Source organism: Cynocephalus volans, chromosome 11 (assembly GCF_027409185.1).
Source record: "Cynocephalus volans isolate mCynVol1 chromosome 11, mCynVol1.pri, whole genome shotgun sequence".
Classification (NCBI taxonomy): Eukaryota; Metazoa; Chordata; class Mammalia; order Dermoptera; family Cynocephalidae; genus Cynocephalus; species Cynocephalus volans.
The window spans coordinates 125,123,478-125,147,333 of NC_084470.1; the positions used below are offsets into that span (position 1 = coordinate 125,123,478).

Consider the following 23,856-nt stretch of genomic DNA (forward strand, 5'->3'; position numbering starts at 1 on the left):
ACGCAGGTCCCACTGTACCTCAGAGTGAGCTCCCCAGCCACAAAGCCTCTGGTCACAGAGACCCCTGGGTTGTTCTGCATTCAACGGGTATAACCCCCAACAGCTATGGCAAAGGATTATTTCAGATAAAAAAAATTCCTCTTTACCCCACCCACTGTCTGTCCCTGATTTCTCTTTAACCCTTCATCTTCTCTCCTTGAAACACCCAACTTATCTGAATGTCTGGCTTTCCTGGTCACCCCTCCCCGTCTTCCAGCGAGTCATCATCATCATCATTAACAACAGCAACCAATATTTGTTGAGTACTTGCACTGTCTCAGGCACTGTGCTCATGCTTTATGTATATTACCACATTTAATGCTCACAAGACAGGTACTATTATTTTTCTCATTTGTACAGATGAGTAAACTGAGGCACAGAGAAGTTTAGTCACTGCACATGCCTGGTCAGCTATATGGGAAGGCTTGCACCCTTTATTGGGCATCTTGGTGTGGCTTTCCGGACATCAGAAAAGGAAAGACAAAGATGGCGATCTTTGCTTCCCTGGGAGGTGATACAGGAGACCCTGGCCCCTCACCATAATCCTGCTTTCTCCTGGTTGTGTTGTTGCTGCCTGCCCAGGCCAGAATGGACCCTCAGAACTCCCAGCCGCAGCCTCCAGGCAGGACTGCCCTGGCCTAAGAGAGACATATGCCTTAGGCTTGGAGAGCCTGTGCCTGACACAGCCTCCTCCAGCATTCTCCCATGAGAGTGGAGGCTGGGAGGGGAGTCACAGAGTGACGCCGTTTGTGGGAGAAGTTGGAGGATGGAACAGACACTGAGCCACCACTGGGTCAATGGAGGCAGCGAGACATCCACATGCAGTTGGAAGCCAAGACCAGAACCCAGACCCTGCCTCCCAGCCCAGTCCCAGGCTCTCCAAAGCTAGCTCTGCCCCTTGAAATCCTTCTTAGTCCTCAAGGTTTTGCTCCTAGGGGGGACCCCGACTGAGTTAAAGGAGAACTTTGGGAGGGTCACTATTCCAGCCTTGGCCAGCCTGAGGGGACCGAAGTGGAAAAGCAGCAGCAAGGATCAGAGTTACGAATTGTCAGGCGTAGACTAGAAATGGATTGCTTTCACTACATTATCTCATTTCATCCTCAAAGCAATCCTTGTCAATGTATGATTTTCGAAACGTAAAAACATGACTGATTAAAATATAGAAGGAACACATGTCAAAGATTAATTTGACTCATAAGAGAACAAGCAGGGGGGCAAACCTGGTTCAAAGAGAGTTAGAGGAACAGAAGTTAGATGATATAGGCAAAAGAATGACGGGGGATCGGATTGTCAAGTTAGAGACCCATCTGGTTAATGTCCTACAGGGCTATATAAAACTGGAACCATTGGGGTCGTCTGTCATTGGCAGAGATCATTTGTATACCTGTAAGATAGAATAGTGAGAGTTAAACAAAGGTACATTCCACTAGGTCAGTGATTTTCAAGGGAGGGAGAGGAGGGAGTAGTTCTGTCCCTCGGGGGACATTTGGCAATGTTTGCATTTGTGGGGGTGTCAGGGATGTGTGCTACTAGTATCCAGTGGGGTAGACCAGGGATGCTGCTAAGCATCCTGCAATACACAGGACAGACCCCTTCTCACCAACAAAGAATTATCCAGCCCAAATAGTAATAGGGCTGAGGTTGAGGAACCCCGCCCTAGATAATTAAATAATGTCTAGCCAGGCCTGTTTTAAAATGCTCCAACATGACATTACAAAGATGCGGTCTCCTCCCTTTGCCTTATTTCAAAGGTCTGGTAATTTTTCTTAAGACCCATCAAGGAGGCACTGCCTGCTGCTGTGTGGGGCAGGGCAGGGTGGGGCGGCAGGGCTGCGGCCCATTCAGCCCCTCCTTGGCTCCAGAGTGGCCGCCCACCCCGCCCCTCAGGCATCAGCCGACTGGCCGGGCCCGTTACATTCCTGGGGTTCAAATTCCTGCTCAGTGTCCTCTATGAGGCTGGAGCTTAAGCCTCTGGCAGCCAGGGCATTTGTCTTTTTATAGGGTCTGGAATGTGCCCTCAGGCTCCTGCGGCCAGCAGCCTGCTCCACCTCACCATCTGGGGAGGCGGGGGCCTCAAAAGTACCCCAGCTCTGGCCTTGACCTTCAGAGATTTGAGACCTGCAGGGCATGAGGCAGTCCAAGCCTGGGCTACCATACAAAGAAAAGATGGTGGTCAACCAGGGCCTGTCAAAATGAAACGAAAACCCACCTTTCAGCCCCACCTGGGAGCCTGCCCTCTCCCCACTGAGAGAATTAGCATCGCCTCCCACCCCCACACGCCCTGACCCCAGGGCAAGGGGCTAGGGACAAGGCAATAGCTGAACAACAGAGGCCATGGAAGAAACCCTGGGCACTTTGGCCACGCTGTGCAGTCTCCAGGAGAAGTCGTGGGAAAAGCATGGGGTTTTCAAGTCAAACAAACCTGCTTCCAGTCTAGACTTTGGTGGGCAGCTTCCTAGACTCTCTGGCCCCCGTTACCTCACCTGTGAACAGGTAACCACAATATCTACCCTTTTAGGAGGACTGTTATATTGATGAGAATAATGACCTCATGTCCAGCCCGGCACACAGGAGCTGCTTGATAAATGGCCATGGCTCTCCTCTGCCCTCCGAGCACTGACAGCCCACAGCCAAAGTCACACCGAGCCCGGGCCTGGGGGTGGGGGAGAGGCAAGGACAGACCCTGGCGTGGGTTGGGGGCAGGATCTGACAAACGCGTCTGGATGTTCCAGGCATGCCATTGCTCTCCCTCCCCAGCATGGCGTGGTGGTGGAGACCATGGCATCTGATATCAAACTGTTTGGGTATATATTATGGCTCTGCCACTTGGTGGCTGTGTGATCCTGGAGATATTGCTTCAGTTTCCTCATCTGTAAAATGGGGGTGAGAGTAGCTACTGCAGAGGGTTTTGCTGCGGATTAAATGTATGCGTGTGGCTAGAATAGGGCCTGGCACACACGTAAATGGGTGCTTAATAAAGCTTAGTTGTCATTATCTTGATCACCCGACAGTACTGGTCCCCCGCCCGCTCCCAGGCTGGGCACTCTGCTTTCCCCTCTCCTCTGTCATTGGCCCCAAGTATACCGACCCCTTCTGGGACTCTCTGCCCCATTGTCTCCCTGGCATGTCTGGCCCACCTAGACCTGAGGGAGCTTGGTCCCTCATGTGGCACTGGGAGAGGGAAGGAAGCCCCCACTGAGGAGGCAGACTGGCAAGAGAGACCCACTCAGATCCGTCTATTTGGGTGAGCATTCATCAGGCTAACTATAGCCACCTCCCTCACTCCTCAACGGGTCATTTTCCAAACCTGGAGGCTGAGGTGGTCATGGGGATGCCAGGGCCCTGGACACCCGGTGAGCGGTGTGGCTGCAGCGCCAGCACATCAGGCTGGCGCTACCAGAAAAGCCCCAGACCCAGTCACACAGGTGGCATGGGGGCCCCCGAGCCTCGGGCTCCTCGCTTCTCCTCCAAGCCTCACTTTCCTCAGCTGTGAAATAGGAGAAATAGCGGAGCAGGACCAAACCCCAGTCCACAACTGACGTGTGCAAGAATGTCTTGGTTTTGCTGTAAACCAACTTTATTTGTGTTCCGAGCCCATATCCCTCTGGGGTGGAGAGAACTTCAGCTGTGGTTATCTCGCCTGCCTGGGGCTTGTGCCCAGGCCCTGGGTCTCAGGAGGTGCCAAGATATCAGAGGTCATCACTCTTACTGAGGCAGGAATCTTGGCAAGGCTGGACCCTGCTTTCTCGGGGTCCCAGAGCCTCTTCCCAGACCCTGCCACATCTTCAGGGCACTGTGAACTCTACCCTTGAGAACTCCCAACCCTGGGGCAAAGCTCATGCTTTAGAAAACAAAGCCAGGGGGCCTGCCACAAACCTCTCCTGAGGCAAGGAGGCCCAGCCCTGCAGTCTGCTGAAGGAAGTGGAAAGCGGATGGATCCAGGAGGAGGGTGGTTGTTAATATATAAAAGTCCCTTCTAATTCGTACCTGTCCAGCCTGCACTGAGCACTTGCTGTGAGGCCCCTGAGAATGGAGGGCTGTGGGGGGGCACCCATATGAGCCCTCCTCCACCCCGAGCCCGAGCGCCCCCAAACACACGGGGTTCCCTCCCCCTCAGCCAAACCCACTTCACCTCCTTGAAGCAAATGTGCCTTAAAGAGTGAACCACAAATACAAGTCTGTTGCCTCCCTGCACAAGCAGGATTTGTATCAGAGCAGGGCACACGGTCTTGACCCTGGGAAGGAGACTTTCAGGCCCAGGCCATGGGGCAGGCATGGGGTGGCTGGGCCCCTTCCCAGGGAGCTCTGCATCTACAGCTGCTCTGACCCTATGTCGGCCCCTCTCTGGACTAGTACATTAAGGTTTTCTGTGGACTCTGTAGATCCGAGAGCCCTCCAAGGAGGACACGGATGGCCCAGAAAACTGGAGTCCTAATCAGGCCACCACACTGGGGGCAGGGGTGGGGGAGGAAGGCCTGGTGGCAGCTGCCTCTGTGGTCCCAGACAGGCAGATCAGTGCTGGGCAGATCCTCGGAGGGGAGCCAGCCAGTTCCCATCAGCTTCCCTCAAAGCCCAATGCATGCCAGGGAGGGAGCAGCAGTCAGGACCAGCGACCTTTGGAGATGGAAGACTCAGCCTGTGAATAGAGGCAGTGGGAGGGTGAGAGGACGTGCGGTCTGAGCCCTGCTGTTTTCAGCCCAGGACTTTGGGAGTGCTCAGCTCCAATGCCCCTGGAGTGGGTACAAGGCCTGTGGATCAAGGTCACACACCAGGCCTACCTGCAGCCAAGTGTGGCCTCAGGAGCCCCAGTGAGAGGCCTGTCAGTGGAGAGACATTTGGTAATAAAGGCCTTTGTGGGGAGCTGGTAATGGAGCTGTCAGCTCACAGAGTCAGGCAGGCTCATGGTTGTCCCCTGAGCTCGGGAGGTCAGGGAGTCAGGGTAAGGCACTGTCTCTCTGCTCAGGTGTCCAGGCCTGAGGTCCAGTATCCCTTCTTAGGAACGGAGACCCTGAGGCTGCATCTGCCTTTGACCTATACTGTAGTAGAGATCACAACTTTCCACTGTTCATTCATTCAGCAAACATTCCTTGAGCATCTACTGTGTGCCAGGCAGTGTGATGTGCTCTGGAGCAGAGCTTCTCAGATGATCTGTGGGGACAGACCAGTTTGTTGTTTTCAATTTCCAATCTACTGTAGACTGATACTTGGTACTACTGTGTGGGACCACGTCACAGCTCATGCCACATGGAACTCACCATGTGACTTTGACAAAACCAGATTTTTCTATGGTCCACCTGTATGCTTTGAAGTTGCTGCAAATTGCTATTGAATTTTCCAAATGCTTACTCAGTGCCTATGATTATCTCACCTCAGAGTGGTAACAACAGTCCGGGGACCAGCACCAGCCCATGGGCTGCATCTTGATTAGTAGGGCCCTAGCACACTGATTCATTCATTCAATCACAAATTTTTACATGGAAGGCACTGTTCTAGATGCAGGTGACTTAGCAGTTGACAAAGCAAAATCCCTGCTCTCGTGGACTTTGTGTTCAGGTCAGGAAAGACAGTTCAAAGAAAGAAAGAAATATATAGCAAATCAAGTCTTAACAGCTGCTAAAAAGAAAAATAAAGCAAGGTAAGAAGACAGACAGTGAGGGAGGGGGATCAGGGAGGTCTCAGTGACAAGGTGACATTCAAGTTAGGATCCAAAAGAAAGAAGACAGTGAGTCATGTGGCTGTCTGAGGAAGAGCATTTCAAGCAGAGGGACAGCAAGGGCAAAAGCCCTGAGCCCCAAATATTTTCAGCTCGTTGCAAGGGGAGCTGGAATACACCCCTGGGGGAAGATGGTCAGAATCACCAGTGGGTGGGGCGTGGGGGCACTTTAAACCACAAAACCTCCCTTCACCCACCACCAAAGGCAACTCTGAGAAGACTTCTTTGGAGGGTCATCCTGGTCCCTATACCCAAATACTATTGTTGATGGAGAAATATCACACCTCTCCTGAGACAGAAAAACTACTTGGTGCAGAAAAACTCCCGGAAATCCACGCAGTTAGGAATACACATGAGGACAACTTGGTCTCAAGGAGGCTGCAGCTTGGCAGAAGGCAGCAAAGAACAGCACAGTGTTACAGGGGACAATGAGAACCCATAGGACTATTCTCCCTGTGGGGAGTCAGAAGGATCTTAAGAGAAGAGAGATCTGCTTAGCTGGTGGGCTTCGGGGACACTCCAAGCAGAGGGGCCAGGGTCAGCAAAGGTACAAGGCTGGGGGTAGCTGGGAGTCAGGAGACCTGATGTCATTCCACACAACTGGCGGGGTCAGCAGGGAGGCCAGCAGAGGTCATGTCACAGAGGGCCTTGCATGCCATGGGGAAGCATGTTCGTGTTGTCTGTTGAGCAGTACGGGGCCATTGCAGACTTGTAGGCAAGGAAGTGGCCAGGTCTATGTAGAGCAGGGATGGGGCAGATAAGGGAGTAAGAAAGAGCAGTGGTGGTGTTGGAGGAGACGAGGAGATAGATACAAGGGAGGAGGAGATGGATACAGGAGACTTTAGGGGTAGGAGGTATGGACCTAGTGGGCAGTCTCTTAAAGGAGAGCAAGAGGGAAGAGTCCAGGGCCAGCCCCGTGGCTCACTCAGGAGACTGTGGCGCTGGGAGCGCCGAGGCCGCGGGTTCGGATCCTATATGGGGATGGCCGGTGCACTGGCTTGGGCATCTGGGTGCCGCTGGCTGAGACTGGGACACATGAGGAAGAGCAGGTTCAGGGGGAAGAGGAGTTTGGTTTTGAACATGTTGAGTTCAAAATAGGACAGAGCCAAGCCCTGGTGAGACATCCACAGATGTGACCTCAAACAGTGGCTCTGTGAAAACCAATAGAACACAATGGAAACTACTAGAACATGGTGCAGGCAAAAAAACAGACCTCCACAAAGGCCCAGGTGTCTAATAAGCATAGCTGTGATTTACTGAGCATTTGGTACGTGCCAGGCAGCGGTAAATCCTTACAAGATGCCCTTTCAACCTCATGCTGACTCTTCAAGGTAGTTAGTCATCACTGTCTCAGTTTTACAAATGAGGAAGCTGAGGTTCAGAGAGGCTTAGGAACTTGCCCAAAGAAACAGAGCTGGTGAGAACCATTATGTCCTATTCTTGCTGCCTCCCATCTGCGGATGGCAGACTCTTGAGGGGGTGCTGAAGTAAAGTGGGGTGTTTTAGGGAAAGTTGACGGCTTTGATCTCGGAGGGCAGCCAGGCCTTTCCCAGGGCATCCAGTCCAGAGCTTAGTAAATATCTGTGGAATGAATAGCCCTCATTCTTCTATGAATGCCTGAGCCCAGGCTGGAGAGGCTGTAGGGCCAACTCTGTGTGACACTGATGACACTGTTCCTATGCACAAGGAAGGACACATACCTCTTCCCTCTCCTCCTGGGCAAGGGTCCTTGCGGTGTGCACATGCAGGGGTCCTACGGCAATGAGTCATAATTCCAGGCACTCCAGGGCTGGGCTGCAGGAGGTATGGTGAAGAGAGCTGGGCCCGGGAGCCAATGGGCTGTGGGACCTGAGTGACCCCACTCAAGGCCCACAGCCCCCACCGAGCTCTCTCTGAGCCAAGCGGTGGCCCGACAGGCAGTGGCAGGTGCAGGCAGTTCTCCGGTATACTTGGCTGTCCGCCCAGCCTGTGAGCACTGCAACTATTTTGGTTCCTGTTTTCCCTCCCCTCAACGCCAGTCCTCCTGTCTGTCCCCCTGGGGTGGCAGCAAGCTGAAAACTGAAATGCTGACTTGACTTCACTCTCCTCCCTTATGCCCTTCCCTTGATGGTGTGCCTGACGCTGGGGAAGCCTGCCCTGCAGAGGAGGGAGGCCACGCACCCGATTCCAAGGAGAATGGCTTGGACACCCTCTTCTCTCAGCAGGGAGGGCACCCAGACCTCCTTTTGCCGTTCCCTTCCATGGAGCACGCCGCCCCTCGATTCCTACCAGTGCTGAGCAAAGTCCCTGTCAACAGGCCCTTTCGCAGAACGGCGTGGCTTTACACTTTAATCGCCAGATTATCATTTTCTGGAAGAAGGAGGAAGCTTCAGGATTACAAATTAATGGAAGGAATTAGGGATAAAATTAAGGAAGTTTCATCCATATGTGCCTTACTTTCCCCCTCTGTGGGGAAGGGGAAATTATGCTTTCAGGAAAATTCTCTGAATGACAAGCTCAGAGGTTTCTGGGGCCAGATCCATGTTAATGAACCACGTGGAGAGCTCTTCTCTTGCCTTCCACACCCGCCCACTTGGAAGTAAAAATAAATTATCTTCCAACTCATTAATGAGGAGGCCAGTTCCCTGATCTGGCTCTGCCCAGAGTAAAGGAACCATGAATCTATAATGAGTTATGCCTCCATAGAGTGTTGATGGGGAGAGGCCCCGGTCCCAGGACATGCTCCCATGGGGGTGGGTGTTGGGACTAATAGTAATGGGTGACTGGATTGTGGGGCACAGACCCCCTTGTCGCACAACTCCAGGAGACACCAATTGATACACACACACACACACACACACACACACACACACACACACACACACACACACACACACACACACACACACTGGATTGTGGGGCACAGACCCCCTTGTCGCACAACTCCAGGAGACACCAATTGATACACACACACACACACACACACACACACACACACACACACACACACCCCTCCTGGAGCTGTGCAGTGCTTCAGCCTGGCCTAGGCAGCAGGCTGGATCAACACCCCCTCAGGAGACTGGCCTTGTGCGGGGAGCCTGGGGAACCAAGGCTCTTGGAAGCCACCAAGCCAGGGTTCAGATGGCTGCAAGGAGAGCAGTTTCAGTCTGGAGTCCTGACAGAAAGGACCTACTTTCTCAGTTAGAAATAGCTCTCGCCTGGGCCTGAGGAGGGGGAAGGGTGACTGGGCCAAGGATAGAGTAACCCAGAGGATCAGGCTGCAGGGAGGGGCCAGGAGGAGTCAGAAGGGCCTCCTGCAGGGTGGGACTAAGCTGAAACCTCAGCTGTTACCTGCGGGGCCTCCCCGTACACCGTGCACCCCACAGTCCACTCTCCCTGTGTAATAGTGCTCATGCCCTTTAAGTGGCTGCCTGCGGGCAGCTGGTGTGGAGCAGTTGGTATGGGCAGGGGAGGTTACAGGAAAATGACTTAAAAGCCAAGACCCTGACCAGCAAGGGAGGGCCATGTGGAATTGTGGGAATCCACCCCACCTCCTGCCGTCAGTCCACCGGATGGTGGGAGAAGGAAGATGTCCAAACTGGAAACCGCCTCGGGGAACTTCATTTTGGGGGCTGCCCTGATTATACATTTACTCATCCAATTCTAGGCTCTGAAAGTAGAGTAAAGAAAAAAATTGACCCAAATCCCACACTTTATGGAGTTTACATTCTAGTGGGGAATACAGATAATGAACAAGATAAGAATATGTATATGATACTTAGCTCAGGGTTAGTGCTAAGAAGACAAAATGAAGCAGGGAAAGGGGGCATGACATGCCAGAAGTGGCTCACATTGCACTTGGTGACCAAAGGAGGCCTTGGTGAAGGGGTGACTCAAATCAAGTCCTGTAGGAAGTGAGGGAGCTAGCAAGGTAGGGGTGTGTGGTGGTGAGGTGGGGGTGGGGTGTTCCAGGCAGAGGGAATAGCAGGTGCAAATGTCCTGAGGCAGGCCTGCCCAAGAGACAGCAGGAAATCCAGTGTGGCTGGAGGGGAGAGAGCAAGAATGGATCAAGGGTACACTCAGAGTGCTAGGGGAGTGGTGTGATCACGTTTGCTCCCACAGGAGAAACTGGAGTATTTCTTCCTCATTGTCTTCTCCATTGAAGCTGCCATGAAGATCATCGCCTACGGCTTCCTGTGCCACCAGGATGCCTACCTGCGCAGTGGCTGGAACGTGCTGGATTTCATCATTGTCTTCCTGGGGTGAGACCTGGGTGTGCGGGAATTGGAGGTCAGATCCTTGCACCACCAAGGCCACCAGCATGGCAGAGGTGGGCTGGGACCCCCGCATTGTGCTCATTGCTGCCACAGAGCAGCCTCTGCTAGAGGCCGGCCCCACAGGGTGTGGTCAATGTTGGTGGAGTGTGAAACGTTGCCCCCCCAGCAGGTCACGAACCCCTTCCCCCGCTAGCCGCTGTAAGTTCTTTTATCCTTTTCATATTACACAAAATTGGAAGGGTGTGTGTGGTGCCAGCAGTTTCTGGGTATCCATACATTTCTCGACCTTTGTCATTTATTCATTTATTCTAGAGCTGTGTTGAGTACCTGTTATTCGGGTCCACGAAAATGGACATTTAGTAATCTGTCTTAGTTTGTTAAGGCTGCCATAACAGAATTCCACAGGCTGGGAGGCTTAAACAACAGAAATTTATGTTCTCACAGTTCCAAAGTCTGGAAGTCCTAGATCATGGTGTTGCCAGATTTGGTTTCTCCTGGGGCGTCTCTTCTTGGCTTGCAGATGGCCGCCTTCTTGCTGTGCCTTCACATGGCCTTTCCTCTGTGTACATGCACCCCCAGTGTCTCTTTGTGTGTCCAAATGTCCTCTTTTAAGTATACCAGTCAAATTGAAGTAGAGCCCACCCTAACGACCTCATTTTAACTTAATCACCTCTTTAAAGGCCTTATCTCCAAATACAGTCACATTCTGGGTACTGAGGGTTGGAGCTCTAATATATGAATTTTGAGGGGACACAATTCACCCCATAACATTACCTTTAGTAACCACCACCTAATTATAACAGCAGCATTTACTGAGCATTTACTGTGCATTTTATGTGTAAAATCTCATTTAATTCTCCTCAATGATCCTCTTATTTTCCCCGTTTTATGGATAAGGAAGCTAAGGCACAGAAAAGTCAAGCAACTTGCCCAAGGTCACACAGCTAGCTGGTTGCAATGCCAGAATCCAAACCAAGGTAGTCTTGTCTCCACGGGCTGTGCTCTTAACCACTGAGCTATCCTTCAATTCGATAACCATTGTGTTGGTTACCTGCTAACTATCCAGTGCTGTTTGGGGCAAAATGGGGAAAACAGAGGAATTCTGTGAATCTGCCTCTGCTCTTTATGAAGTGCCCTGGTTGGAAGCCAAGACAAATGCGTGCAGAATAACATAGTATCACAAAACAATACTACATGGTGCATCACTGTTTCCCATGCAATGTGTCCCAGGGGTTTCTGTTGTCAGAAGAGTTCATAGAAAAAGGGATTGGAGGTGGACTTCAAAGGATAATGATTTGGAAATTTGATTAAATTGAGAGAAGAAGAGGAGATGAGCAGGAAAGAGAATAAAAGGGCATTAGCTTAAAGTACAGCGGGAGGAAAAGTCCAAAGGGAGAACCAGCTCTGGGCTTTCTTCTCTAGGTCACCAGTGAGTGAGGGAAGACCAGTGGCCTTCAGCCTACCCTGGGGATACTTAGCCCCCAGACCAGGAACTGTGCCCCCTTCAGCACTCAGAGTAGTCATCACACATGGGTCGCAACACTCTTCACTGGGCCTGAGCATGACCTCGGAATCCTTTTCCATAAAATTCTCCAGGCAGGTGTTACAGACCATCAACGTTAGCAGTTGCAAGTATCTACCATCTCCCCCCAGACCTCTCCACAGGTCCCCTGAGGACAGATAGGACACAGGGCCCCAGACCACTGGGACAGTGGCTTATCTGACCACTGGGCCCCTCCTCTCCCTCTTCTCCACTCTAGGGTCTTCACCGTGATCCTGGAACAGGTTAATGTCATCCAGAGCAACACAGCCCCAATGAGCAGCAAAGGCGCTGGCTTGGACGTCAAGGCCCTGCGAGCCTTCCGCGTGCTCAGACCCCTGCGGCTGGTGTCAGGGGTGCCCAGTGGGTGGCAGTGCCTCTGCAGACCCCTTCCTCCCCTCCCTTATCCCCAGTTCTGGGTCTTCCTTCCACCTTGGCATTCCAGAGTCTTCCCAGGATTTATAGAGGGAGGGCCATGAGACCAAGAGGAGAGGTGACCCCTCTTTTCCCTCCCTGCCCCCACTACAGGCCTGCAAGTGGTCCTCAATTCCATCTTCAAGGCTATGCTCCCCCTGTTCCACATTGCCCTGCTTGTCCTCTTCATGGTCATCATCTACGCCATCATCGGGCTGGAGCTCTTCAAGGGCAAGATGCACAAGACTTGCTACTTCTCTGGGACAGGTGAGCTCCCGGGGAACTGGGAGGTGAGAGAGGCCCTGGGACAGCTCAGATTCCGTGGCCACCCCAGCCAGTGAAGAAGCCCCAGGGCTGGGCCATTGTCTCCCACACCTACTGACCTTGGGAATAGCTTTGTCCTGGACGTGGGGAGTTGAAGGAAGCACAGCTCTGCCAGGGTCAGTGAGCGAGCAGGGACCTGGGCCATGGCTTGTTCCGAGCTCCCCACCCCCACCCCACAAACACACACGTACAATGTGGTGCCTTCCAGGCTTTCTGGGCCAGTTGTGACTGAGACACAGGCTTGAAATAAACTTGAATTTCCACCTGTACTTTCCCTTGTAGCCATAGTTTTATCTTTCATCTGGGCTGCCCCTGGAGCAGAGGCCCACAGAGCAGAGTCTGAATGGATCTCAAGCCAAAGGGGTCATTTGTCAGGTTGTCAGAAGTAGCCTATATTGAGGCCCAGATACACTTGAGCTAAACTTTCTAAACCACCAGTTCTCAAACTTTTTGGCCTCAAGACCCCTTTATGCTCCTACAAATTATTGAGGAACTCAAAGGGCTGTGTTTGTATGGGTTTCATCTATTGATATTCATGGTATTAGAAATGAAAACTGAGAAAAATGTCATGATATTAATTTATTAGTTCATTTTTAAAGAACAGTAATAAATTCGTGACATGCAAAATAAATAATATATTTTTAAGAAAAAATACTATATTTTCCAAAACCAAAAATACTTAGTGAGAAGAGTGGCACTGTTTCACATTTTTTGTAAATGTCTCTCCCACCTGGCTGGAAGAAAGTCTGCTGGGTTCTCACATCTACTTCTGCATGCAGTCTGTTGTAACACTGCACGTCATATAGCCTCTGGAAAACTCCACTTTATATTCGTTGAGAGAATGAGAAACAAAGAGGCTAATAATATCTTAGCATTATTATGAAAATAATAATAATTTGACCAGGCAGACACCTTGATTTGACCAGGTGGACATCCTGAAAGTGCCCCAGGTCCCACACTCTAGGACTTGCTGCTCTGCACTGACGGCAGCTTGCTGGGACCTGGCCTCAGTCTCAGCCCGAGTATTACTTACACTGGGGTCTGCAGGGGAATGCACGTGGCACAAGGAAGAGGGGACCTCTATTAGGACTCCCCCAAAACCTGAGCATCAAACTCACCAGGATAACACTCCTAGACCTGCAGTGTCTCAGGAGACTCTAATCACTTTGTCATGACCATCAACAAGAGAACAGTCTACGCCAGTCCCAAACCCAATTCAGAGTAAACTCCGATAAAGCTTTCAGTGGTTACATTCCTAGTCCCCTCCTATTTGAGCCTTTCCCCGTCACTATAACAACTTATATCCTTTAATAAGCGTCATCAGGATGGATAGGAGGGGACTTTCTATCACAACCTTCAGCCCAAATTTGGAGGCCTCCCCTGGTGTTCTCGTGAGGTCTTGACAAATGCTGGTGAGCAGCTCTCAGAGGGTGACCTCAGGGGTCAGGGACCCCGCTCAGGGCCATCAGAACCCTCTGCTTCCTCCCTCAGAGATCTCAGCTCACGTGGTAAATATGGGGAGGGTCGCACATTCCAGTTCTGACAAGCTGGCCTAATCTCTTGACACAGAAGATGAAGGGGGATCCGGGATGTCATCAGAATGGCAGGATTTTAGAGACAATAAAGCACCAAGCAGGGGAAGAAAGAGGAATGCAGCCAAGGCCTGCTGGGGACTTCCCCTGAGAGCAGACCCCTACCCCTTAGGCTGGATGTCTTGCACAGCTCAGCCCAGCACTGTGGGAGCACCTCCATCTCAGCCTCCCAGACAGACCTCTCAAGTCAGAGCATGGGAGCCCCCACCCCCAGCCCCGCTCCACCAGGCAGCCGCCTCCTTTTTCAAAGTTCTGTGGGCACAAGTGATGCTCACGTGACTCCTGCTTACTAGGTTGCTCTTCATAGGACAATGAATCCTACGAGCAGATCCTCTGGTGAGGCCTGGGGCCCAAGTTGTAATTACTGCTGCCTGGGAATATCCCTTGCAGAGCCCTCTGCCCCGGCACCTCTCTTCATCTCTAGCCACCTGCTGGGTGTGCAGCAGTCTTCTGCGTTTTCAGCTGAGTTTAGACCTGTCGCTCAATTCCTTTAAATTGCTCTTGAGCATCTTTTCTCCTGTTATGGCCACCACTCCTATGGATGCCGCTCCACCTTCTGCCTGCAGACATTGTTGCCACGGTGGAGAACGAGAAACCCTCACCCTGTGCCAGGACGGGCTCAGGGCGCCGGTGCACCATCGACGGCAGCGAGTGCCGGGGCGGCTGGCCGGGGCCCAACCATGGCATCACCCACTTCGACAACTTTGGCTTCTCCATGCTCACCGTGTACCAGTGCATCACCATGGAGGGGTGGACTGACGTCCTCTACTGGGTGGGTCTGGGCCTGCGCCTCTGGAGCCATCTGGGGAGGGCTCCCCAGTCCACCTGGGAGGCTGGTCACTGACCAGAGTGCCCGCCGTGCCTTCTCGCTCCTCCCTAGGGAATCTCTGCAGGGTGTGTGGCCCCGTCTTATCCCCAGATGTGAGTCCCAGCATCCCATGGTGTGCGCCTGTGCAGGACCCCAGAGGGGAGTGAAGGATGCATATCAGGACTTCTATGGGTTCTAGTCTCAATTCCTAACTTTTTCCTAAACCTGGCAGAGATTGACTCATTCCTGCCAGCCTAGTATCTGACTCCATGGGGGACGAAGGGCCCTTTGAGCCTTTCTTCTTACCACTGCAAGACTATTTTTCCATACAAATATGATGTATCAGTTTCCTCCTCTATAAAGTGAGGATAATCACACTGCCTACATCATAGACTTAGAGGGAGGATTAACTGAATATATCAGTGCCTGGCACATGGCCAACACTGCATAAGTTTTCTTGCTGGAGTATGTTTATGTGGTGTTTTCTAAGAGCTAGGTTACGTTTCTTATTTAATCCTCTGACAATGGAAGGCATTGCTCTCACTTTACAAATAAGGAAACTGAGGCTCAGAAAGGCTAAGTAACTTGCCCACAGATATGAACTCAGTGAGCAACAGCACCAGGAATTGAATTCTAATCCATCTGGCTCCAATCTGGAACTCTTAATCACAACGTGACACTGCCTGTAGGTAAAAAAAAAAAAAAAAAATTATAAAACTGTCAAATGCTTTGCAAACATAAAGGATTAGTATAAAATTTCTTGTAAGCTCATATTAAGGGAGCAAATTATTAAACATGTCAAAGGCTGTCACACATGTTATTTCACCTCTGCTCCAAGCCTGGGAGGAGACAAAGCGTCTGTCATTGTCCTCATTAGAGAGATGGGAATAACGCTCAGAGATGTTAGGTGACATGTCTAGGGTCACATAGGTTGTTGATTTTTCAAAAATCTTGGCTGTAAAGAAGCCAGCTGGGGATGGCATCCGTGAGGGAGTCAAGTCAGGCAGGCAGATGGGAGACGCCCTTAGTGGGAGGGAAAAGTGGGTCAGTGCTGCCTGGGCCAGGTAAGCAGTCAGCCAGGCCCCCCTGGAGGTCCTTCCAGCCCAGATCCTGGGTCCTCGGGCTACAAAAGTTCCCCTCGCTGGGCGCAGTGGCTTTCCTCCTCGTCCCCTGGGATCGGGTGCTGTCTGAGTGGGCAGACTTAGGAAAGGGGCCTAAGCCCTCAAGTTGGGGTGGGACTCACACCTCCATCTGGACCAGGTCAACGACGCCATCGGGAACGAGTGGCCCTGGATCTACTTCGTTACCCTCATTCTACTGGGATCCTTCTTCATCCTCAACCTGGTGCTGGGAGTCCTAAGCGGGTAAGGAAGATCAAAGGCAGCTGGGAGGAGAGGGAGGAAGAGGAAGGAAGAAGGAAAGGACAGGGCAGGGGTGGAAGGGACGAGGAGGGGGAAGGGAGAGGAGCAGGAAGGAGCGCAGCAGTGCGGGGAGGTGTGGGCGAGCACCTTGGCTCATCCCTGGGTCCCCTTAGCCCCAGCTAGGCCAAGAGCACTTCCCTCCTGGTTAGGGAGGAAGAGACAGAAGATGAAGGCAGGAGCCCTCCGATTTTTTTATTCTCCTCCCTCCTCCTCCTCAAGCCTTCTCCCACTCTCGCTACTTTCGGCCCCTACATTCACACTCCTTCAGACTGAAGCCCGTGAGATTCCAGCCTCCTGCCCCTACAGGAGCCTAAGCAGAGGGTCAGCACTGAGAGGTGGCAGAGCCTTCTGGTTCAACACACAGACTCCAGAGCTAGACCACTCAAGTTCAAGTCCACGCACTAGTACTTGCTAGCTGTGTGACCTTTGCCTAATTACCTCACCTCTCTGTGCCTCCGTCTTCACTTCTGTCAAGTAGGAATTATCTATCTCAGTACCTATTTCAAAGGGTTGTGGTAAAGATCAAATGAGTTAATACATACAAAGTTCTTACAACAGAGTCCAACATATAATAAGCACTAAGTACTAATGGTCGTCATTACTGAACGCTGCTCTCTCTGGGACAGCCCTGCTGTGGTCTCTCCACCCACCCCAGCCACAGCGGAGAGGCTGGCAGTGGCTATCAGCTCCCTTCCCCAGTGGGGCCACCCAGCCCAGAAGCCCTGCAGCAGTCTATGGTAGAATCCAGGGGGTGTGTGAACTTGCATAGGAAAAATCTATATTTTTTATTACACAAACTGAAATTTAGTGTTTCCTTTAATAATGAATGTAGACAACAAACCACAGTGGTATTAGCAGTGCCCCTGACTTGTACTAATAAAAACCACCTGTCAAGTGACAGTCATTGCAAGTATTACTTACACCTATTTCTACTTTGAACTGTGAACATTTTTAGACACAACTAGATCTCGCTAGTTCACGAGTTAATGAAGAAGCACGTGTAGTCCTCTATCACAATTTTTGTATATTCCAATAATTATATTTTAATATAATGGGTTCCTTTGTAATGCTATGGCTTTACTGTGCATTTAACAACATTTTTTTCTGAGGAGGGATCTGTAGGCTTCACTGGATTACCAAAAGGTCCATGGCACAAAATGCTCAGAGCCCCCACCTGGACCTGCCGTGCCAGGTGACGTAACCTGCCCTGTGGGTAGACCCCTGCTCCACGCTGGCCGTGCCTGGTGGCCCAGGGCTGCCCTCTGCTGGCCTGAAGCTCCCTCCCTGTCTCTCGGGCCCTTTCCTTCCTGCACTGCTGCCTGGTTTCTTTTAGGCCCTGGAGAACTTCCCCCAGGACTTAGGTCTGTAAACAGAACTAAATTTCTAGGGTAGCTTAAAGGATCAGGGCAGCCTGGCACATTTGAAGATTCATGGCTGATTCAGTTCAGACAATGGACTATCCTGTCATTAACCCATAATGTCCAAGGGTAACCCCACATCAAGGTAGGAGAAAATAAGGTGGGATGAGAGGAAAGAAATGAGAAAGAGGGGCCAAGCAGTGCTCCCGGGGCTTCCTGGAGGGTGGGGATGGGTGAAGAGGAAGGGAGAGGGGCTGCCCCTCAGCTGCCTTGAGGGCACCTGGACCCCGGGCTGCACCCAGTCACAGAACGTGCCCTTTCTGTCCTGGGGAAGCTCAGTCGTTCCCTGCCCCTTTCCTCTTTTCCTCCTCTCCCCATCTCCCCTGTTCCACTTCAGGGAGTTCACCAAGGAGCGGGAGAAGGCTAAGTCCAGGGGAACCTTCCAAAAGCTCCGAGAGAAGCAGCAGCTGGAGGAGGACCTGCGGGGCTACATGAGCTGGATCACGCAGGGCGAGGTCATGGACGTCGAGGACTTGAGAGAAGGTCTGGGCCCAAGGCCGCAGGACTCTCCAGTCAAGGGGCCCTTTCCAGGGGTTCCCTACCCAGGCATGTCCAGCCCAAAGGGACCCCAAAGGCTGGCTGACTATGTCGACATCTGTCCTGTCCCCAGGGAAGCTGTCTTTGGATGAAGGTGGCTCCGACACGGAGAGCCTGTATGAAATCGAAGGCTTGAACAAACTCATCCAGTTCATGTGAGTGTCTGCCCATCTCCCCAGCGTCCCCCCACCCCCAGCTCCCTGAGACATGGGGTTAGAACCCAGCTACCATCCCCTCTGTGGCTTTAGAGTCACTGTCCCCACCACTTAGAAAGGCAGCCTGTCTGAGAAAATAGGGCCAGTTTTTGCTCCGGGGACTCTGCAGTGACCAGCCCCACAGGGAATGTGCAGAGGGAGCCGTGAGCAGATGACCTATTTGTAGGCCATGTAGGGAAGAAGCTGGAGCCGGTGCATTCAGTGGCTGCCCTCTGATCGGGGTGAGGCTGGGTGAGGTAATCAGCACTGGAAATCTACGCCAGGAAGAGGGAAGGTGTGTGTGGCACACAGGCAGCCCAGAAATGGAGGACAGCTTTTTGGGAAGGAGGCTGGCCGCAGCCCGGGAGTCTGGAGACAAGGGGCCACTCCACGCTGTCTCGCCTTTGTCTTAGGAAAAGGGCGGGTTTGTCTGGCCGGCTGTTTCCTTTTACCAATTCATACATAATAATGATTTTGAAAGATCAAACAACAGAGAAATACATCAAAGAAAAGATGTCCCCACTGCCCTTCAGAGGTAACCATGGTAACAGTTAGATTTGTGTCCCTCTGAGATCTCTTCTATGCTTTCACCTCTTCTACACACACACGCACCAGGATTTTTTGTTTTTGTTTTGTTTTTTTACATAATGGGGTTATTTATGTTAACTATTGTCACTACAGAGACTAGAACAGTGCCCAGCACATAGGAGGTGTTGCCAAATATTTGTTGAATAAATGAAGATGATACACATATTATCTTATGACTTACATTTTTTACTTAAAATGATCCATTGAGGGTAATTTTCACACATGTGTGTGTGCCTTCTTTTGGTATATCTTTGGAAGTAAAATATTCCACAGTATGGATATACTATAGTGTATTTAATTAATCCTTCCAGTTTTGGGTAACATAAACAGTGATGCAGGGAACACTTGTGCCTGAGTATGACCATTTCTGCTGGACAGAATTCTAGAAATGGAATTGCTGGGTCAAAGGGTATATAGAGTTCGAACTGTGGTAAGTGCTGCCAAATCACTCTCCAAAAAGTTTGTACTAATATAGAAATGCCATTTCCTCACACCCTCTCCAATACCCTCCCTGGATACTATTAATTTGTCAAAGAATGGCCTTTATAATGGTCAAAACGTGGCATCTCAGTGTTGCTTTAATTAGAATTAGAATATGTGGAGCACCTATTTTACGGCAGGCACGTGCTACACATTTTGTTTGCTTTATCTCATTTAGTTTCCTTGGAGGTTTGCATCATTATAATTCTCATTTGAAAGATGAAGAACTTTGCTAGTACGAGGGAAGATTTCAAATCCATCTGGCTCGACAGATCAGCTTCTCTCGTGTGGCTGGAGGGGAGAGTGGGTGAGGGACTAGGGTGGCTGGAGCTTGTCTGATAGGAACTGTAGAAAGCTGGGAGCCTAGAGCAAAGCAGCTCTGCTTCCACCCTCCTCTGTCTCCTCCCTCAGCCGACACTGGAGGCAGTGGAACCGCATCTTTCGCTGGAAGTGCCATGACATAGTGAAATCCAAGGTCTTCTATTGGCTGGTGATCCTGATTGTTGCCCTCAACACCCTGTCCATTGCCTCAGAGCACCACAACCAGCCTCTCTGGTTGACCCATCTGCAAGGTGAGACAGAATGGCGTGAAGTGGGACGAGGCAGATGTGGCTTAACACCGAAGCCAGCCAAGGCACTGCAGGTTTTGCAGAAGCAGCCAATTAGTATTGACATTGTTTTCTAGAAATTACGGGCTATTGGTGCTGGATCACATGGTCTAACCCCCTCCTTTTACAGTGGGAAAATGGAGACCCCCAAAAGGCATCATGACACACCTGACTTTCGCCCTCATGGCATTGCTACTTACCAGGGGCAGTAATGGCAACACACTGGGACGGCCTCCAGGTGCTTGCCTGGGCAACTGGAAAAGTTATTCCAATTATAGATCACTGGACTCACTGGACATAAGATTACCAGTAATTTAGAGCTGCAACATACAAATTCAAATTCTACTACAAAAACAGCACTCTTTCGCCAACTATTTAAGTGAGTACTATATGTAAGGCATAGAAAAAGAACACATGATATAGAGAGAATAAATACACTGCTCTTGCCTTCTAGGACCTTACCTAGCCAGAGGAGAGGACAGATATTAATAAATAACTTCAAGTCAATGATGGAGGTAAATGATAAGGTAGCGAGAAGAGGATCCCAGGGGAGATGTTGGAGCTCCGTGGATCTTAAAGGATAAGTAGACAAGCCCCAGGCAGTCAAAAGGAGGAAGGGATTCCTGCAGAAGGAAGAGTGCATGCAAAGATACGAAGATGTAAAACAATATGGTGAATTCGGGGAGTCATGAGAACTTTGTACTGAGAGAGAGGCAGGAGATATGTTTGCCCACAGGGGGCCTTATATACTTTTTTTTTTGTCGTTTTTGTGACCGGTAAGGGGATTGCAACCCTTGGCTTGGTGTTGCCCGCACCGCACTCAGCCAGTGAGAGCACCGGCCATCCCTATATAGGATCCGAACCCGTGGCAGGAGCACCGCTGCGCTCCCAGCGCCGCACTCTCCCGAGTGAGCCATGGGGTCGGCCCCTTACATACTTTAATAAAGTGTTTGGACTTTAAACTTTAGGCATTAGGAAGCCAATGAAAAGTTATAAGTGGGAATATAACAACATAATCAGACTTGAGTCTTTGAAAGATCAGTCCTGGCGGAAGGGAGATCAGTCAGCCTCATCCATATAGTAGATGTTCCCCTGTGTGTGGAGTTCTGGACTGTTCCAAGAGTAGGGTAAAAGTCTCCAGATGGCAGAAACAAAGAAGCAACCCAAAGCCTGAGCAGTGAGCCCATGAGCTGACTTCCAGGGACATTTTGAACCTAGACCTAAAACCTAAAGGCAAGCAGCTGGGTTCTCAATGCCTGTGCAGGGCAGAACTGCGTGAGGTGGGGTAACTGGAACTGACACACCTGTGTAGAGATGGGGCCCTGGAAGTGTGGCCCCATGTAAGGGAAGCAAAAGTCTCACTGCCCATCAGGCCTGGGAAGGAGCTTGTAAGTTTATCCCTGCTGGAGGCCCTCAGAGGAAGGAAAAATGTCCCAAGTGAAAATCAAAGTCCAATCTGTGCCCTGGATAGCCCTGGAATCCAATTTGCATGAGCTTTCATGGTGCGAGGATGCTAAACTAAGACAGTAACATAAAATCTAGTTGCAGACAAGTGAGATCCTTGGGGTGCCCAAGAGAAGCTAACACAAGCCATTCTTTAAGGATGCTTCTCAACCCAAGGCATATAGAATCCTGCAGGGAAAAGTCTTTCCTGAAGATGAGCTGACAATAAAACATTGCAAACCAAATAAGAAACAGAGCCACCCTGAGGAAGAGTCATCAGGCACAACCAGTGGAAGCTAGGAACCCCAGGGACCTGAGGGGACAGAACAGTACAAAAGAGACTATGTTTACAAAGGTGAAAGAGCCAAAAGAAGGAAAATAAATAGAAAAGAAGATTGTCTTTTTCTACAGGAAGGAAATAGGAAACAAAACTACAGATCAGATGCATTTACTCATTCATTTGTTTCTGGCATCCAATCTTGAGAGCCCCTTGAAAGTGTGAAGCATTGTCAATGACCAAATGTGGAGAACATGTGAACACTGCCCACCAAGAGGAATCAGAGATGAACTTGAGGTTCCTGGCCTATGCAGATAAATGGATGTAGTGCCACTTACTGAGCTGGGGAAGATTATCGATGACCAGGGATTTTTGGTGGGTGGGGGAGGATGGGCAGTCTCCCATCAGTTTGGTCTTGGGCATGTTGAATTTGAGATGCCTTTGAGACATCCCAATGGAGATGTCAAGGAAGCAGATGGAAAAATAGGTCTGAAACTCAGCAGAGAGGTCAGAGTTGAGGAATTAAAATCTGGGAGTCACTGGCAGGGATGGCAGTTGAAGCTGTGGTCTTAGATATCATCACCAGATTATCAGGAGATAGTGTCCCCTCAAGTGTATAACTCAATTCCAGCATTCAGTGACTAGGTAAGGAATGTGTCTGCAGAGGAGGCTTAGGAGAAGCCAGAGAAGTAGAGAAAATCCAGAAGGATGTGGTGTCACAGAAGCCAAGCACAGAGAATGCTGGAAAGAGCATCCTTTCAGGAGAATGACCAACATGACTAGTGCTGCTAGAGATTAGGAAAATGAGGGTTAAAATGTCCATTGGGCGACATGGAGGGGACTGGTGACCCTGCAGAGAGTTGTGTTGGTGGAGTGATGTGAGTGGATCCAGAATGAATGGGGCAGGGCAGGTGTGAAGTGAGGAGAGCAGTGTAGACAGCTCTTTGGGGACATTTGGCTGTGACAGGGAGCTTAGAGCCAGGCGCAGGAGTTCCAGGAAAAATGAGAGAGACTTGAGCTTTTTAAGTGGTGATGAGAGGGTTTGTTTGAAAGGAAGAAGTTAGATACACAGTATTGGAAAGAAAAAGGATGTCGATAGTGGGCTTCCTGAAGTGGGGAGGACGGACAAAGTATAGGAGGACAGATTGGCTTCAGATAGGTGGAGGGACCCCTCCCTGGAGGGAGTGACGGGGCGGCAGAGCTTAATGATCTTAAGTAAACTTGAAAGTAATAAAACTCTCTTCCTGTTACATATGGTACATTTAGCTTGCTAGAAATCCAGGTTAGTGTTCCTTCAATGGGCGAAACTCACTAGGTTTTACTGGATTTGGAGGAGCATGCCTTGGAAACGTGGCGAGGGTGTGGTGGGTTGGGGCACAGCCACGCAAAGGCCTGGAGGCAGGAGAAGGGAAGGAGGGGTGCTGAGGTCGTGCTGCCCACCCCGCAGACGTTGCCAACCGTGTGCTGCTGGGCCTCTTCACCATCGAGATGTTGATGAAGATGTACGGGCTGGGCCTGCGCCAGTACTTCATGTCCATCTTCAACCGCTTCGACTGCTTCGTGGTGTGCAGCGGCCTCCTGGAGATCCTGCTGGTGGAGTCCGGTGCCATGTCGCCCCTGGGCATCTCCGTGCTCCGCTGCATCCGCCTCCTCAGGATCTTCAAGATCACCAAGTGAGCACGGGCGGGCTGGGGCCCGGCTCCCAGGAGGACGCCGCGGCCTGGTCTGGTCTGCACTCATGTCATTTCCCGTGGCCTGAGGTCCACGCAAGTTCACGGGCGGCCCCTGGCCCAGGCCTCCCCACCCCCGTTGAAACAACCTCCCTCTGGGGAAGAGAAGTCGCTGCCCTGCTTTTGAACTCATTTCTCCACTTTTTTCTTACCATGATCATCTATGGAAGGGCAGGGGAAAGGGAGAGGAGAGAGAGGAAAGGAGAGATGGGAGAGGGAAGGAGGAAAGGGAGACGAGAGAGCGGAGAAAAGGAAGGGAAGTCAGTCGGGAAGGGGTGGAAAGAAGAAGGAAGGAGGTGGGGGAGAAGGAGACGTGTTTGCTTATGTACCTTATGTACTGGTGCTCATCCAGCCCTCTGGGCCGGGTGCAGTGCTGAGCGCAGGACACGTGCGGGTGCACAGGACACAGCTGCTCCTCGCACTCACGGGCTTTCCAGTCTAGCGGTGGGAACGGACGCTCATCAGTCCTACCCA

At 51.1% G+C, this 23,856-nt stretch overlaps 1 protein-coding gene across 2 annotated transcripts in view; it reads left to right on the top strand.

The window, feature by feature from the left end:
* CACNA1S (calcium voltage-gated channel subunit alpha1 S) overlaps positions 1-23,856 on the top strand; it is a 68,041-nt gene that overhangs the window by 9,992 nt on the left and 34,193 nt on the right. For both annotated transcript variants that reach the window (XM_063113624.1, XM_063113625.1), the window contains exons 3-11: positions 9,854-9,993; positions 11,769-11,911; positions 12,077-12,229; positions 14,445-14,650; positions 15,947-16,050; positions 17,863-18,008; positions 18,136-18,217; positions 19,736-19,896; positions 23,100-23,325. In XM_063113624.1, coding sequence (XP_062969694.1) covers positions 9,854-9,993; positions 11,769-11,911; positions 12,077-12,229; positions 14,445-14,650; positions 15,947-16,050; positions 17,863-18,008; positions 18,136-18,217; positions 19,736-19,896; positions 23,100-23,325 — 1,361 coding nt within the window. The remainder of the gene's footprint in view (positions 1-9,853; positions 9,994-11,768; positions 11,912-12,076; positions 12,230-14,444; positions 14,651-15,946; positions 16,051-17,862; positions 18,009-18,135; positions 18,218-19,735; positions 19,897-23,099; positions 23,326-23,856) is intronic.